Source organism: Dama dama, chromosome 32, assembly GCF_033118175.1.
Source record: "Dama dama isolate Ldn47 chromosome 32, ASM3311817v1, whole genome shotgun sequence".
Lineage (NCBI taxonomy): Eukaryota > Metazoa > Chordata > Mammalia > Artiodactyla > Cervidae > Dama > Dama dama.
The window spans coordinates 30926608-30944220 of NC_083712.1; the positions used below are offsets into that span (position 1 = coordinate 30926608).

Sequence of the window (17613 nt, forward strand, 5' to 3'; positions counted from 1 at the left end):
ACTGCTGAGAGTGTCTTTGTCCCCACAGTGAGCCACAGTTCCCCCTGCCGACCACCACCTTCACAGGAGACCCTCCAATAGCAGCAGGCAGGTCTGGCCCAGGCTCTTGTGAGGTCACTGCTTTTTACCCTGGGTCTTGGGGCACACGAGGTCTTGTGTGCACCCTCCAAATATGGAGTTTCTGTCTGCCCCAGTCCTGTGGAATTCCTGTGATCAAACCCACTGGTCATCAAAGCCAGATTCTCTCAGGGCTCCTCTTCCCAGTGCCAGACCCCCAGGCTGTGGAGCCTGACATGGGACTCGGAAGTTTCACTTCTGTGGGAGAACCTCTGCATTATGATAATTTTCTACTTTTGTGAGTCACCCACACGGGCGGGAATGGAATTTGATTTGATTGCAATTGTGCCCCTATTCTACCATCTTGTTGTGTCTATATTTGTCTTTGGATCTAGGATATCTTTTTTTGGTAGGTTCCAGTGTTTTGTGTTTGTTGTTGTTGTTCAGCAGTTAGTTGTGATTTTGGTGTTTTCATGAGACGGAATGAGCACGTGTCCTACTTTGCCATCTTGTCTCTACCTACTGAATGTATCTCTCATATGTCTTAAGGTAAAAGACATGTCTTAGATATATTCATAGCTAACCTTCTAGATCCCGTCTTTTAAATGAAAATCAGTAGATAAGTTGAGTTAAACGGCAGTTTTTCAGAATATATACTTTGATAAAGGAGGGAAATCTCTTTGTAAATGAAAAAGAGAAATATTCTAAGGTAGCTAAAAATGAAACGCAAACAGCAAGCTGCCATTTCCCCAAAGAAGTTCACAGTTCCCTTCCAAATTGGAATTTTAAGTATCTCAACCTATAGAGCAATAAAATGGAGATAGGAATTCAGAGATAAAAATTCTAAAAATAAATTTCTTCTACTTTCTCCTTGCTTTCCCCACTGAAAATATATTTTTGCCCCCTCTGATCCCTAATGTCCAAGGCTCAGTACCCCTTTAATGTCCAGATTAAATGTCAGTGAGGTTGCCTCTCATAAGTTCTGAAGGGTAAATGTGAGGGATGGATGTGTTAATTAACTAGGTGATGGGAATCCGTTCACAGTGCATGTGGATATCAAATCACAATGTACATTTTAAGTATCTTACAGTTTTATTTATCAGTTTGACCCCAGTAAAGCTAAAAAAAAAAAAAAATCACTGGTTGCCCAAGGTTAAAAATGGACACAGGGATAAATAGGGGGAGCATAGAGGATTTTCAGGGCAGTGAAAATATTGTGTGTGATACTGTATCACGTCATTCTACATTTGTTCAAACCCATGAAATGTACAACACCAAGTGTGAATGCTAATATAAAGAATGGACTTCGGTTGATAAGGAGGTGTCAGTGTAGGTTCATCACCTGGGACAAATGTTCCACTCCGGTGGGAGATGTTGACGGTGGGGGAGGCTGTGTGTGTGGCTGGCGGATGAATGGAATCTTTCTGTGCCGTGTGCCCAATTTTACTGTGAACCTAAAACTAAGTCAGTGTTTTAAAATATTGCTCCCTATACTTTAAAAGAAAAAGAGTTCTGAAGGAGGCTGATTTCCCTCTAAGAAATACCATTTCCCTTCTATTGTTCAGTAAATAGAGGGCTGGCAGTGGGGGAAGCAAGTCAGTTCACTGACTTTAGACCACTGGGCCAGGGATAACAAGTGTTCATATGAATTTCTTTAAAACTCACAAATCTCTTTAATACCAACACAGCAGGGAGCAAAGCCATTACTGAAAGTGGCGCTAAAAATATTTATTTTCTGCATAGAACCAGGTATTGTATTAGACACAAGTAACTGCATGTGGGCATGAAATTTCTCTTTGAAATGATGAAAATGTTCTAGGATGAGACTGTGATGATGGTTGTCCAACTCTATAGATATATGAACCATTAAATAGGCACCTTTTATGAAAGTATACAGATAAAGCTTTAAAAATGTATCAGAATCCATATTCTTTAGGATGAGAAGTTTTCAAAGCAACCCAGCAAATCTGCTACTAAATGAACTTTTATCTCATCTCAATGTTTTTTCACCAGAGTATAGAAATAATCATATTTCTCTCTGATAATCAGCAAAGGAACCAAGGAGTCACTCAGATGCTAGGTTTCTCCCTGGAGAGTGAGGTGCAAGAGGACAGACATTTCATTCAATTCACGTAACCTCTTCCCAATGAAATGCTGGTAGAGATTTCACCATCACCCAAAGTGACTTAATGAGAGTAAGTCACACTTTTCTCTCTGCAGGGGGACAAAACACCTAGAAATTTTTAAAAAATGATAAATAGAAAGCTTGGAATTCATAAGGAAGATCCAATCAAATAATAGTCGTCAGTGGTTTTTGCTTGTAAAACTCAGCATAGCACCATTAATTTACTTGTCCGAAGCAGGTTGTTAATGACCAGTCTCATTTGACCTATAAAGGAGAGGCATAAAATGGTCAAACAGGGAGTTGGTGATGGACAGGGAAGCCTGGCATGCTGCAGTCCATGGGGTCGCAAAGAGTCGGACACTACTGAGAGACTGGACTGAACTGAAACTGGTCAAAGAGCTTGGAGTGCCTCTTTAAAAAATACTGTGACCTAGATCAATGACCTAAGAATTGGGTGATTATTCTGGCTTTCCTGGGATGGTTCTGGTTGGTGCCTGTCATCTTGGCATGATTACTAAGAATTTCTCCTGACAAAGAGACTTGCTGGCCTCCCACCTGGGAGCGCGGGGGCGGGCAGAAGAACCTCAGTGAGTAGAACGTCGGGCACACACACTTGAGACCATCAGAGTGACTCTTGTTTCTTAAAGCCCAGTGCCTGGCCCTAGAAATTCTGACACCCATGCCTGATCAAGAAAGTCTGATCTTGACCATCGACCTGCATTTCAGGGGATGAGAGAGTCATAAAAGGTTACTCTTTAGTGACTTGCCTAAGTTAACTGGGGCTGGAGTTGCAAAGCCCAGGCAGTAACTCCAGTCTCCCCATTTCTGCTGCCTGCTGAGACCCCGAGCCTCACTCTCAGGCTCAGACCCACGCTGTGTGGACCTAAAGACCACCAGCTGGGACAGTTTTCCTTATTGGTCCCCAGATCTCCCACATTTGGTACACTGCTGTCCACCTGTAAATTAGAGCATACAGTGGGTCGTGCAGGGCCTATTGGTTTACATTTTGTTCTCTAGGATGTTCCTTTATTTAGAATTGAGAGTTACCCTCTAAACCTACTGTCCATTCTATGAGACCCCACCTACCATCCATTCTATGAGACCCCTTGAAAAGAATCCATTTTAGAACACAACTATTCACAGAGCTAGGTCAAAACAGGTCAGTCACTAAAGGTATCCCCTCCAGCATCTCGATGTCTCAGGCCACGAGGCTCTGATTACCCAAGACTTGAAAGCTGCTTGTTCATATCAGGTATGAGAAACTGGGTGAGAGGGGAGCTGATAGCATTTCTGCAGGACAGCAGGAGCCCATAAAAGACACTGATAACACTGGCTCAGTGCCACCGTGGTTTCTGTACAAATGGATATTTTAACTCCGACCTCTATCTCGCCTACTAAATGCCACATAGCTATGACAAACAATAAGTTACCATCTCTCCTGGCTCAGGAAAATCTATACCCATGCAGAGTCTATTGAACAGTTGTTTCCCTCCATCCCAGACCCTGCTGTTTCTATAAGATCCCTTCATCCTCACCCTATCTGAAAGAGAGGGACCAGTGGAGACCAATTCAAAGAATGGTAACATTTTGTTTGGTATGCTCAGGAGAGGGGAATGTTCATTAAATAAGAAAAGCTGTAGAATATCCCTGCTTAGTTATTATGTAATCCTAAGAAGCACGTCAAGGTCTCACAGGGTCAATATACTATTCATATACTAGTGATGAATGAACACTATGTACATGTTAACCTTAAAAGCATTCTGAAGAGAAGAGCCTGAGAGAAGTTTCCCTTGGGTGCTCAGTGATGTTTTCCAGCAAAGATGGATTAGGGATGTTCTGTCTAATGAGTCAGCTGCTTTAGAGAAAAGGGGGCAGCTGCGAATGCATGAGAAAGCCCCTGCAGACCCCTACTCCGCAGACACTTGGAGGGTCGTGAGACATGAGTTCCTATCACACAAGCTCTCAGGGATGCAGCCTGATACCAAGTTTCTCAAGATGCATGACAGATCACCATTCTCCAGTGTGAACTTTCCAACCTCCCTACACAAAGCTTAGATATAGAAAAAAAAAATTCTGTATGGTCAACTAAGAAGAAAAATCAAAATTTCCTTCATGAATCCTTTGCTCATATCACCCAGGTGACCAGGGACTGCTACTTTTCAAGATTTGCAATAGAAAGAAAGGTATTTCATCTCAGTGTAAAAGTGGCCTGTTGGATTCTTAACACTACAGAAAAAGCCAAACAGATGAGCTAACCTAAATTCATCATCTGAGATTAATGCTAACATTGTATACGAAAGTTAGTTCACACAGGTATATTCTGTGTCTTGAAGTCCATTTTGGGGAGGGTGGGAGCAAACTACACAGTCTCCAATTGTCAAGACTGATCGAGAATCAGAGACCCACAGGTAAAAAAAAAAAGTCTACTTCAGATTTTCTACAGCTTTTCTTATTTAATGAGCTCTCACTGTTTTCTGAAGCAATGGCAGAATTAAAAGAAAAAACTGCTCTCTTTGGTTGCATTAGACCTGCAAGTATACTAAAAAATAGTCATATACTTTAAATGAGTGAGCTGTATATGATATCTCAAGAAAGCTATTTTAAAATGCTGTTAACTTTTATCAGCAAAAGAAAACCACAAATAACAAAACATGAAAGTTCCTAGATTGTTGTATAAGCCATGGTCTTGCTGTCACCCAGAAAACTAGGTCTGCCCTGGGAGGGGAGCTTTTCAGAGTTTGATGAAAGGTACTTTAACTTGGCTTCTGTTCTTACAATGACTGAGGCAGGTCCGAGAGTGAGGGACGGGGGCTACGGGATCAGAACTCACTTGGAACACGGGCTGATCACAGTTGGTGTGGGTGGGTAAACCAAGGCAACATTCACTCGCTCGCTGCCGTTCTTGGGGCAGATGATCTCTGCCACTCCCTCTGGTCTGGGCTGACTCAGCAACTCCCCTGCAGGCAGAGAGAGAAACAGGTGTTAATGAGCGGGGTATACAGAGCTTGTATGAAAGTTCTTGTGAGAACCTGCTCACAGGGTATCATCCTAGTAGCTTTCAGTGTTTTGTGTGCGTGTGTATGTTTGTGTCTGCACACAGCTAAATCTGTGCTGTGCTTATTCGCTCAGTCGTGTCCGACTCTTTGCTACAACATGGACTGTAGCCCGCCAGGCTCCTCCGTCCATGGGATCCTCCAGGCAAGAATACTGGAGTGGGCTGCCATGCCCTCCTCCAGAGGATCTTTACAACTCAGGGATCAAACCCAGGTCTCCCGCACTGCAGGCGGATTCTTTACCATCTGAGCCACCAGGGAAGCCCTAAAGAGTGAGACTTGCCTTCAAAAATGGGACCTTGTGACTTCCCTGGTGGTCTAGTGGTTAAGACTCTGCACTTCCACTGCAGGGGCCACAGGTTCAATCCCTGGTCAGGGAACTAAGATCCCACAGCTACACGATATAGCAATGAATAAATACAGGTTTAAAAAAACAAATGGGACCACCATAGAGAGGAATCCAGCACTTGGGGGTGGGGGGGGAACAGGGGAGGTAGGAAGGAGAGAGAATCGGAGAACAAACGATCAATCAGAGCAAAACAGGCTCTGTCCTTAGAACATTCTCCACAGTGAGGCGGACAAGCTGCTAATGGTGGTGGTGGGAAGGCCACCGTTCCAGACAAAGGCAGCATCTGCCGCTATTTTCCTCACCTTCCTTTCCACAGACGGGCTCCAGAGATCTGTATCTAGACGTCGCGGCAAACTGAGCCAGGGTCCCTGGAGCCCCAGAGAGGCAGAGCTGCCAAGGAGGCGTTCATAATTAGGATCCGGGCAGATGGGAGTCACGGCAGCCTTGCAACAAAGCCCTGCGTTAATGATCTGGAAGGGCATTCGACTAAAGGTGTGTTATCAAGGTAAACAGCCCAGCTTCAAGCTGGCAAGAGGATTTCCTGGGTAGGTAGGTGTGCAGATTTGAAAGGACCAGCACAGTGCTCTCTTGTGAGTCACGGGAGCTAGTAAAAACAGATAATTCACTTACTGGATTACCACAAGCCCCAGAGGCAATCTGTGTACTCTGCCCTGGATGCAATCTCTCCAACCAGATCATCAAATCCTCCCTAAGACCAGCAACGCCTTGGGTTTCCTCCCCACCATTCACTTAACCAGGAGCACCCTGATCTTTCTTTGTTTTCATGGTCATCATGGTGCTCTTGCTCAGAAAAATTCAAAAAATAGATTTTGGCGGACAATGGTGCCAAATTCCCCTACTTAGAAAGTAAATAAACCAAAGAGACAAATCATATGCCAACTGGGGAAAGATGCTACTGCAAAAAAAACACTGACTCTGTGACAGCCATCACTTGTATTACTGATTTGAAATTCTGGGGAACCAGAGTGTATGCCAACATGTGAGTATACAAACCAAAAATCCTTTGCTTCAGAATCCATATATCTAAACATCTCACCTTCAGCAGAACTCACATTGATAGAGCATAACCATATGCCAGCACTGAACAGACAGCTTTAAATATACATCCCATTTCATCTTTGCAATGTTACTATAAGGTTTATCCTCATTCTGCAAAAGTGAGAAGTGTGAAAGTGTTAGGTCACTCACTCGTATCTGACTCTTTGAGACCCCATGGACTGTAGCCGGCCAGGCTCCTCTGTCCATGGAATTATTCAGGTAAGAATCTGGAGCCGGTTGCCATGCCCTCTTCCAAGAGATCTTCCCGACCCAGGGATTGAACCCAAGTCTCCCATTGCAGGCAGATTTGTTAGCATCTGAGCCATGGGGGAAGGCTGTTTTGTAAAAGAGGAAGCTAATATGCAGGGAAGTTATGTGATGTACCCAGAGTCAAGCCTAGGCAGGGACTGACTGGGCAATGTGACCTGGGGAGCCCATCTCTGGGGCTCTTCCCCCCAAGGTGGAGACTGCAAGGTGGAGACTGCAAGGTGGAGACTGCAAGGTGGAGACTGCTGCTTTATTCCAGAACATATCTTTCCTAGAAAAGTAGTCCCCAAATGCTATTATTCAGTAATGAACTAAGTATTGACATATTTGTACTCTTATGAAAGACAACTGTTTCCTGGTTTGAACATTCTTATGACTTTGAACAATATGAATCTAACGTAATTTGAGTTTCTTAGCCGAGCTAAGGGCTTGCAGGAGACATAAGGGATGCAGGTTTGATCCCTGGGTTGGGAAGATCCCCTGCAGGAGGGCATGGCAACGCATTCCAGTATTCTTGCCTGGAGAATCCCATGGACCAAGAAGCCTGGGGGGCTATAGTCCATGGGGTTGCACAGAGGCAGACACGACTAAGGGGCTGAGCACGCACAACCAAACTAGTATAAACACCAAATGATTGCAAAAGTTAATTTAGCATCATTAGCTTGTATCATGGATACATGGTATCTGATACCAGCTAGGAAAAGATCTCAAATTATAAAAAGGAAAATTAAAACCATAAACATTAAATGCTCTCAAAGTCATAAAATGAACCAAAGTAAGAGTGTGTTACACCAGACTGAACCTTGGAAGTCATCCAGTCCAAATACCACTTTATGAGTCAGAAGCTCCCTGAGTTTAACAGATTTGCTCCGAGTCCCACAGAGAGATTTAAACCAACCAGCCGCCTGCGTACCATGGGGCTACAACTGCCCCAAGAGGATGTTCTGAACCATTCATACCTGCTAACATCCCCACTCCTGGGCCGCCCTCCCCTGCTTCCTCACCTGGTATTTTCAATTTCTACTTTCTGTCCAAAGGTTACTCCCAAGGCTTGAACCTAGACAGGAGATCTCTGGCTTCCCCTGAGGACTCTCTCCTGGTTGGAATTTTCACACAGGCTTGACTCCTTCTGCCTGCAGCTGCCTAAGAGCCCAGGATAACAAATGCCCACGGTAAGCCCCCAGCCTGGCTTCCCCAATTTTTCAGTGGTAAAGAATCTACCCGCAATGCAGGAGATGTGGGTTCAATACCTGGGTCTGGAAGATCCCCTGGAGGAGGAAATGGCAACCCACTTCAGTATTCTTGCCTGAAAACCCCATGGTCAGAGGAGCTTGGTGGGCTACAGTCCTAAAAAAGGGTTGCAAAGAGTCGGACACGACTGAACGACTGAACACACCTGGCACAAGCCCCAGGCGGCGGTTCCTGCATGGCTGGCTTCCTTGCTGGGGGTACTGTGGTGAGAAGACCAGTTTGCCAGAGGATTCGAAACAACTTGCAGTTGACTATTAAGCACTGGCTATCAGTTTCTCTAAACCAAGAGCTTTATGCTCCCCGCCCCAGATTTCCAGACTCACAAAGGTCTAGGTAACTGGTTTTGTTTGGGTCCCACCCCAGCAGGGCTGCCAGCCACTGAAACAGTTGGAAAGTTGAAGTCCTTGAGAAATTTCATGCATATGAAAAATTCACTTGAACTGTGGAGGACAGAGCAAGAAACAGAATTGCATACAAGCTCCAGGACACATGTGCTCTCAAATAAGCTACTGTATGGGGCCCGGGTTCTGAGAATTTAAGAAATGTGCCCAGTTGCTGAATTAAGAAAGTAAGAAAAATAGCCTTCCCCCCCCAACCCAGAAAAACCCCCAAAACTAATCAATAATACAGAGAGTGGTTCCTAATGTGTTAGCTACTTAAAATAGAAGCTAATCGGCTCAAATTTCCATAACACAAACTTGATTTTCAAACAAAAGCAGGGCTATTGGTTGAGCATCTAATTAGTGGGGCTTTTCTGATAGCTCAGTTGGTAAAGAATCTGCCCACAATGCAGGAGACCCAGGTTTGATTCCTGGGTCAGGAAGGTCTGCTGGAGAAGGGAAAGGCTACCCACTCCAGTATTCTGGCCTGGGCAATTCCATGGACTATAGTCCATGTGGTTGCAAAGAGTTGGATACGACTGAGCGACTTTCACTTTAGGGAGATCTTACTATGTGAGGAGAGCAGGGATACAGGAGTCTAACGCCAGGACCTTGAAGGGGAGGGTTCGGGCATTGGAGAGAATCACGTACACGAAAAGAAGCACGATGTACTTACTGTGCGTGGTGGGTGCCCCAAAGGAAGTTATGAGATGCTAGAGAATGAATGAGAAGGACAGACTAATAAGAAGGACAGAAGGACAGTCCTGATTTGCAGGACTGGAAAAGACCTAGAAGTGTGGCAATTTTAGATTTATGATGCATCTGTTATTGCTAGCAAACGCTAATAAAAAAATTCCAAAGTTGGTGGGAGCTGCAAGATGAAATGTCATATTCACAGAAAATGTGTTACCAATAGAGTAAGGAGAAATATACATGAGACCTGGTATATTTCCATTTTTAGGGATTTGCTTCAAGGAATGGGTCTTTCTTTCTGGCAAAAATTATACAATGACTATTCATAGCAACACTGTTTATATAACAGTGAAAACTTGGTAACCGTCTCAAATGTTCAACAAAGAGGAAATGATTAAAAATTATGACACAATTCAGCAGACAGAATTCTCTGTAGTCCTATAAAACACCGAAAACTTGGTAACCGTCTCAAATATTCAATGAAGGGGAGATGATTAAAAAGTAAGACACAGTTCAGAAGAAAAAAATTCTCTGTAGTCAGTAAAAACAGACTGATATTTCTATGTAGAAAGTAAATTTGAAAGTGCATTCTCATTAGAAACATAAACTGATAAGGAACACAAATGGATTTGGAGTGAAATGGGTCATTCAGGCCTAAAGGTCCTCAGGCAATTTATTTTTATGCTTGAGTCAATTAAGAAAAAGACTAAGTATGCTTCACACTGAAGGGAGGTGCCAGCTTTAAATGCTGGTGCTTTCTCCTCTGTTGGCAATTTTCTATTCATGTAGGGTCTTCATACAGCCTTCCTGAAGAAACAGAAATCTGGCCAGATGAACAGACCACTGCATCCACTGAGGCTACACAGCCTACAGTCTCTTTGTGCCCATTAAAGTTACGAAAAGCTATACTTACTTAATTACTTTGTCTCAAGATTTCTGGTTAACATGCTAGTGAACTCTCATCAGCTGTTTTTCCCCTTATGAAAAAATAGAAAACCAAGTTTTATTATGACTTACCTTTAAACAACAGGAGATAAGTGAAATGAGCTTGTCTTTTTTCTGCTTATCATCAGAATTCACAAATATTGACACATTATGCAAAATACTGAAAGTGTATCACTCTGACGACCCAAACCACAATATTTCAAAAGCCCCAAACCTGTCTTTTTCTGCGCAAATAAAACCTGTTTCCTAATCCAGGAAGTTCTGAGTTATCAACATCCCTCAAAACAGAAAAAGTGGTCTGGAAATTTTAAAATAAGCAATTATATAGGTTCTATTAAACAAGGAATTATCTAGATTTCAAGGCCTCGCTGAGCTGCCCAAAGTCCGCTGCTGTCTTTTAATTCAATGTGACTATGGATGAGGCACAATGATACACAAATACATGTTCCCCCATCCCCTCAGGGCAAAGGCAGCACCCTTGGAAATCGATGAGCAGGAAGGCTCCTACTCAGAGAAGCAAAAATGGGAGAACCCCACGGTCACTTTTATATGGAAGACGAGAACCAGAGAAAAATAAAAGGACATCTGGTCTTAAAACATAATAAAACCTAAAAAGTATACACACAGGAGGAGTCAACACTGGAAAAGTAAGTTAGTGCAGCCACTATGGAAAACAGTGTGGAGGTTCCTCAAAAAATTAAAACAGAACTACCCTATGGTTCAGTAGTTCCACTCCTAGTGTATCTGGGAAAACACTAATTTGAAAAGATACATGCACCTAATTTTCCTAACAGTAGTGTTTACAATGGCTAAGATATGAAAGCAACCCAGATGCCCATCACTGGGTAACAGGATAAAGAAGATGTAGTGGATACATACAATGGAATGTTACTTGATCATAAAAAAGAATGGAATGTTGCCATTTGCAGCAACATCAAAGGACCTAGAAAACATTATGCTTAACAAAATAAGTCAGAGAATAAAGAACAAACACTGTATGATGCTACTTATATGTGAAATCTAAAAAATACAAACAAACGTCTATAGTGAAACAGAAACACTCACAGGTACAGAAAAACTAGTGGTTACCAAAGGGAAGAGGGAAGGGGGAGGGACAGTTTAGGAGTACGATATTGATACAAAATAATATACATAAAATAGATAAGCAACAAGGATATACTGTCAGCCCTGGGAATTATAGCCATTATCTCATAATAACATATAATGGAGTATAAGCTGCAAAAATGAATCACTACAGTGTATACCTGAAACTAACACAAACTGTAAGTCAAGTGCATTGAATAAAAACATAATAAAAACATGCCACAGTGCACAGTCAAGGGCATGAGAAAAGGGAGCAGAAGCGATCTCTCGATACCTGTGGGTTCCCACTAAACCAGCTGTTGCAGGTCTGACCGCCTCATTCTGTCTCAGGGGAGGGTCCCCAGAGCTGAGCCTCCTCACAGCACAGCGGCTGGGAGGCTCCAGGTGGGCCACTGCTCCGAAGAAATAGAGTTTGTTGTACATTTTGGTGGTCCTGATTTTAAGAAAATCCATTGTGACTATGAATTAATGACTTTTTAAGAAGAGAAACTGACACATAGGAAGTAACACAGTGAGTCCATGTCAAGAGCAACAACAGACCTGTGGGCCGTCTATCCCCAAGCCCAGGATTGGACCCATCACCAGCCGACATCTTTATCACGAGGTAAAAATCATGCACAACTATGGAAACATGCTTTTCCCAACTTATAAAAGTATCTTAAAGGGCCATTTTATAATAGCCAATTGGAATAAATGGAAAAGAAGTTTTAAAACCAAGGGATATAGGTCACAAACTGTCACTGAACATGGTCTTTTCTAACATATTTAAATGAAAGGTGAAATTTACAAGTAAATTTAAAATCAGAATGAATTAAAGGTAATGTGGCTTTGGAATTGTTTTTGGAAATCTTAACCTTTCAGTATACAGGAAACACAATAACTTAAGAGGCAGGAATGACTTTACTGGCAAAAGAAATCCTGGTATAAATCAGATATGAAACAAAAGAGGAAAATTTATGTCCTAGGCCTGGTTCTGCCACTGAGTTCACCATTCATTCAACAGGTACATAACCACCATGAACTAATGCAATGCAGGCAGCTCAAGAAACTCTGAGAGAACAGCAGGGAATGAGATAGACAACGGTCCCTGATTTCGTGAAGCTTAGAGTCTAGGAGGAAGATTGGTGAGAAAAAAAACTGCTAACTACTTAAAACCTCGTTACACAGATCATTAAAACAGGGTAATGAGAGAAAAAGATTGACTGGGTTGCCTGAGATGCCTCTCCGAGTTGGTGATGTTAAAGCTGAAATCTGAATGATGAGGAGAAGCAAACCACGGGAAAAACATTCCAGGCCGAGGAAACCACTAATGCAAAATCATGAAAGTAGGAAGATGCTTGGTTGCCCAGTCTAGATTGTGGGGTGAAGGAGAAACACGACAAGAGGAGGAAGGAAGGGAGTGAGGCTCAGATCATGGGGACTCTGCAGACCAGGGGGAAATGTTTGGTTTTTATTCTAGGTGGTAAAGAGCCATGCGGAAGGTTTTAAGTAGGGTAATAGCATCTGATCTGAGAAGATCACTTTGTTGTTGTGTAAGGATGGCAAAATGAATGCCGGAGGGGGCGGGGGGACTTGAGGAGGCTCACAGATGAGTCCAGGTGAGAGGTGGTAGAGGGCTGGTCTGGAGAGGCGCCTACAGAGATGGAGAGACTGATGTGTTCTGTAGGCAGTCAGCAGACTTCCAATGACTTGGATGTGGAGGTAAGAGGCGGAGAATAACCAAGGGTAATTCCAAATCTTTGGATTGGGAAGATGACAGCTGGTGGTGCTACTTGTGAGACTAAGAGAGAAGTGACTTGTGGGAAGGGGAGAAATTAGGAGCTCTCTTTGGGTCAAGTTAGATCTGACTTGACCTGAGATCTGAAAAGAGATCTGAGCTCTCTTTTGGTCAAGTTAGATCTGACTGTTAGACAATCATGGTAATACATAATAAGTGTGCAACTACTTTTTAAATTCTGGACTTTGGGGAAGAGGTTAAGGCTGGAGGTAGAGATTCGGGAGAAATCAGCAAACATGTGATCCGGTAAAGGCATAAAAGTGAATGAGGTCACCCAGGAAAGTGAGTCGATAGAGAAGCGGAAGGAACTGGAGACGGAGCCTGGGGTGCTCCTAGCTGACGGCTGAAAGATGCGAGGCTGGCCAGGAACTGCCACGAGGCAGGAGAACATGGCTTCACAAAAGAAACCAGACCCCTTCAAGAAAAGGGGGTGACCAGCCGTACCAAATTCTGCTGTGTGGAAAGCAAAGTAACAGACATGGGGCCACTGGGTTTGGAGATGACGGGAGCCTTTGACAGAAGGTGGGGATGGGTGTGTGACTGAAGAGGCCTGAGGAAAGAATGGGAGGTGGAAATGGGGACCACAACCAGAAACACTTTTCTAAGAAGCTGTGAGTTATGTTGTACGTGCCACTTGTACTCTGAGCTGGTTATCCCACGCCTGAAAAACAGAATTGGGCAAGAGGCGTTGTCCATCTCTGAGTTTTTTCCAGCTCTAAGGCTCTGTGTCTGACTACTAAAATGAATAGGTGGGTAGATGGAGGAGTGAGTGATTGAAAGATCACAAGGCTTAGAAGATAAAAAAGGTAAAAAAGAGAAAGGAACCCAGCAAAAAGGCCCTGGAGGCGAATGTGATGAATGGCAAACGAAGCAACTGACAATGGATTTATCTCCAAAATATACAAACAGCTCATGTAACTCAATATAAAAAACAACCCAATCAAAAAATGGGTAGAGGGTCTAAGTAGACATCTCAACAAAGAAGACATACAGATGGCCAAAAAGCCCATGAAAAGATGCTCAACATCATTAATTATGAGAAATGCAAATTAAAACTATTAATACACTGAGGTATCACCTCACACCAGTCAGAATGGCCATCATCAAAAAAATCTACACACAGTAAATGCTAGAGAGGGTGTGGAGAAAAGGGAACCTTCCTACACTGTTGGTAGGAATATAAATTGGTACAGCCACTATGGAGAACAGTATGGAACTTCCTTAAAAACTAAAAATAGAACTACCCTATCACCCAGCAATCCCACTCCTGCACTTACACCCAGACAAAACCATAATTGCAAAAGATTACATGCACCCCAGTATTCACTGCAGCACTATTTACAAAAGCCAAGACATGGAGGGCAGGAAGAGAAGGGGACGACAGAGGATGGGATGGTTGGATGGCATCACCGACTCAATGGACATGGGTTTGGGGGGACTCTGGGAGTTGGTGATGGACAGGGAGGCCTGGCGTGCTGCAGTTCACGGGGTCGCAAAGAGTCGGAAACGACTGAGCGACTGAAGTGAACTGGAAGCAATTTAAATGTCCACTGACAGAGGAGTAGCTAAAGAAGACGTGTTACATATATACTATGGAATAATAATGTCATAAAAATATGAAATAAGGCCATTTGCAGTAACATGGATGGACCTAGAGACTGTCATACATAGTGAAGTCAGAGAAAGACCACATCATATGATATCACTTATATATATATATAGAATCTTAAAAAAAAAACAAAACAGTACAAGTGAACTTATTCACAAAACAGAGGTAGAATTACAGATGTAGAAAACAAACTTGTGGTTACCGGGGGGAAGGATAAACTGGAAGTTTGGGATTAACATATACACTCTATTATTGTATAAAGATAATTAACAAGGACCTACTGTATAGCACAGGGAACTCTACTCAATACTCTGTGATACTCTGTATGGGAAAAGATTATAAAAAACAGTAAATATATGTATAACTGGTTCACTTTGCTATACACCTGAAACTAATACAACATTGTAAATCAATTCTACTCCAATAAAAATTTAAAAAGACAAAAATAAATCAGTCTAAAGCACTTTAATCACAACAATCACCTCAGTGTATATGAAACTGCTGGTTGCAGAGAAATGTTACCAAGCAGTTTGGTTCTGGAATTAGCCTTTGTTCCAATCTTGGCTAAGATTTACTGGCTCTATGGTTCAGCCTACTCAGGAGACAGAAACCACAGACTAAGGTTTAATATAAATAATCATTAACCTATTACAGGGGATTCACTACCAAGGGGAAAGAGAATTCTAAAGAATATGCCAAAGCTGAGGGAGAAGAGTCAAGAAAGAAGAGCTTGGGTGTGGGGGAGCCCTTGGCCAGGCCAAGAGTCAGATCTCGTGAGCTGGAGTGGGGTGGGGTGCAGCCCCTGGATTGGGGAGAAGCCCACTGGGCTGCCCAGGCCAGACCAGTTCACAGTCAGGTGGCCGAAGCCAGCAGCGGACTGTCCTCTGGGTGCTGACGAAATTCCCCAGGAAGCTGTCTTGTGGGGGAAGGTAGGGAGCATGCTGTTGAAATGAGGCTAGATGGGGGTGCTGACTGGAGTCCCTGAAAAGCTGCCCCCACTGGATGCTGCTGAGTTAACGAGAAAGCCAGCTAGGCCACCCTCAAAACGCTCCAGGGAGGTCCCCTGGGAGTTACTGCTGAACTCGCCAGGAAACTGGGGTACCCCTAGATTCAGCAGGTGTCTTTCTGCTCAGTCACAGGGAAGTCAGCTGGGGTGCCCACAGCTCTCGTCCAGCACCTGGCCATACCATATACTCTTAGGGCACTCTAAGACTCCAAGAAGAGTTCCCTAAACTTCAAGGATTCTGCATTCCTTCTGTGAACACTTTGCTTTTGGCTCAATTTGTTCCTCTTGGAAATATGTCAGACTGATCGGACCACTTAATAATCAGTAATTGGACACATCCTAAGTTATGAATTCTGAAGGCAGCTGCAAAAACTCACACCATCAGACACCGTAAATCTCTTCCAGAACTGTTTTCATTTCACCATTTAGTCATGTCATTCTTCAAAATGTCGGAACCCAGTGAGATCTAGGCAAGTTAACAGTGTAAAGGCATTTCTGTCTCCAAGATCTGTTGCATTCTCAAGTTCAGTTTTGATTCTTAATGCTGGGCCTTTGTTTTTAAAAAATCACTCAGAAATGCCCTTCTGTGCCTTGAAGTTTTGGGGACAATTTTAAAGTCTTATCATCAAGAGAGTACAACCTACAACAAGCCATACAGAAGCAGGCCAGCTGGGGTTCTTAGAGATGACCTTGAACTAAGGGTACAACTCAGTACCCACCTTCAGCGAGTTTTCATGGCCTGTCATTAGGCTGCATTGGACAAACAATATTTCAATACTTCAGCTTCTTCCCAGCACCCTCCGAGGTGGCGCCAATAGTGACAGTTACAGGCAGAAGGAAAAACAAAGAACATGCTCCTGATGTCTTCTCTGACGCATTCAATTCAATAAAAATGATGCTAACCTGTGAAGCTCTAGACACTCCTGATGAGTAACTCAATGGAAGCCAAGCCTCCCCGGCCCCAAATCCGGGCACAGATGACGCATGCTTTGAATTTTTCCTTTTTCGCCCAGTGCTCCACTGGGAGCAGACAAGCCCAGCCTTTCCTTGTCTAACCCAATTCGGGACAGAAGATGATTGTCCTCATAGTTACATTTGCTTTTAATTACATAAAGCTTTTTGTTTGTTTGAGGGGAAGAAGGAGGCGACTAAGCGTCTCAGGTATGCTCCACTAAGAAGAATGGCATTTGGTTCCACTAAGAAGAATGGCATTTGGTCCAAGGCGCCTCTTGGATGGATCATCACACAGGTCTCTTCGGGATCAAAAGAGCTGGGACCTCAGATCAAGCATTTGGCAAAAGTTCAACCATGGAGTGAAAAAAAACTGCTGACAAAAGTTCTTTGCAGATCTTCCCTCACATCACAAGTGTACACTTCCTCTTCTTAATGTCTTTTTTTCCCCCTTCTTCACTTTTATGTTTTTATTTGCACACATGCAGCCCTCTGCACCATTGTTCCCCACTGGCTTCCCCACGCTCAGCACTTTGAAATTTCCCTTCAACATCCCCCCATTTCCACTACCTGTAGTGAAACAAGAGCCCTCATCCTCTCCTCCTCCTCCTCCAGGATGTTTTTCTGTCTAGACTCGCTTCACCTGCTGATAGAGTCCTAGGGTCCCCGGGGAGTCTTCTTCCTCAGGTGTCCATCCCAGCACTGGGACGAGATGCCAGGGAGAAACTTGGAGAAGGTTCCCCTTTGAAGTGCGAGGCCCCATCAGACACATATTCCTGGGGGGCCAGGATAAACATCCTGGGACAGCAGGTGAATGTGGCCCCCATAGCACTTATTAATATGCAGGAGAATTCCTCCAGGGAGGTTGCCAGAATCTGAGGTGCTTGCACTGGCTTTGTTTTTGGTTTGGAAAGAGAAAAAAATAGTGAAATAAAAGATTGATTTATATCACAAAAAATGGGCTGAAGAACTAAGCAGACATTTCTC

The 17613-nt window shown here is 43.5% G+C and overlaps 1 protein-coding gene and 1 non-coding gene across 3 annotated transcripts in view; one reads left to right on the plus strand and one right to left on the minus strand.

The window, feature by feature from the left end:
* Positions 1–17613, minus strand: part of MFHAS1 (multifunctional ROCO family signaling regulator 1) — a 108528-nt gene that overhangs the window by 10278 nt on the left and 80637 nt on the right. For both annotated transcript variants that reach the window (XM_061134730.1, XM_061134729.1), the window contains exon 2: positions 5013–5139. In XM_061134730.1, the coding sequence (XP_060990713.1) occupies positions 5013–5139 (127 nt within the window). The remainder of the gene's footprint in view (positions 1–5012; positions 5140–17613) is intronic.
* Positions 5543–5615, plus strand: TRNAG-UCC (transfer RNA glycine (anticodon UCC)). Its single transcript has one exon. It is a non-coding gene; the product is annotated as a tRNA-Gly (tRNA).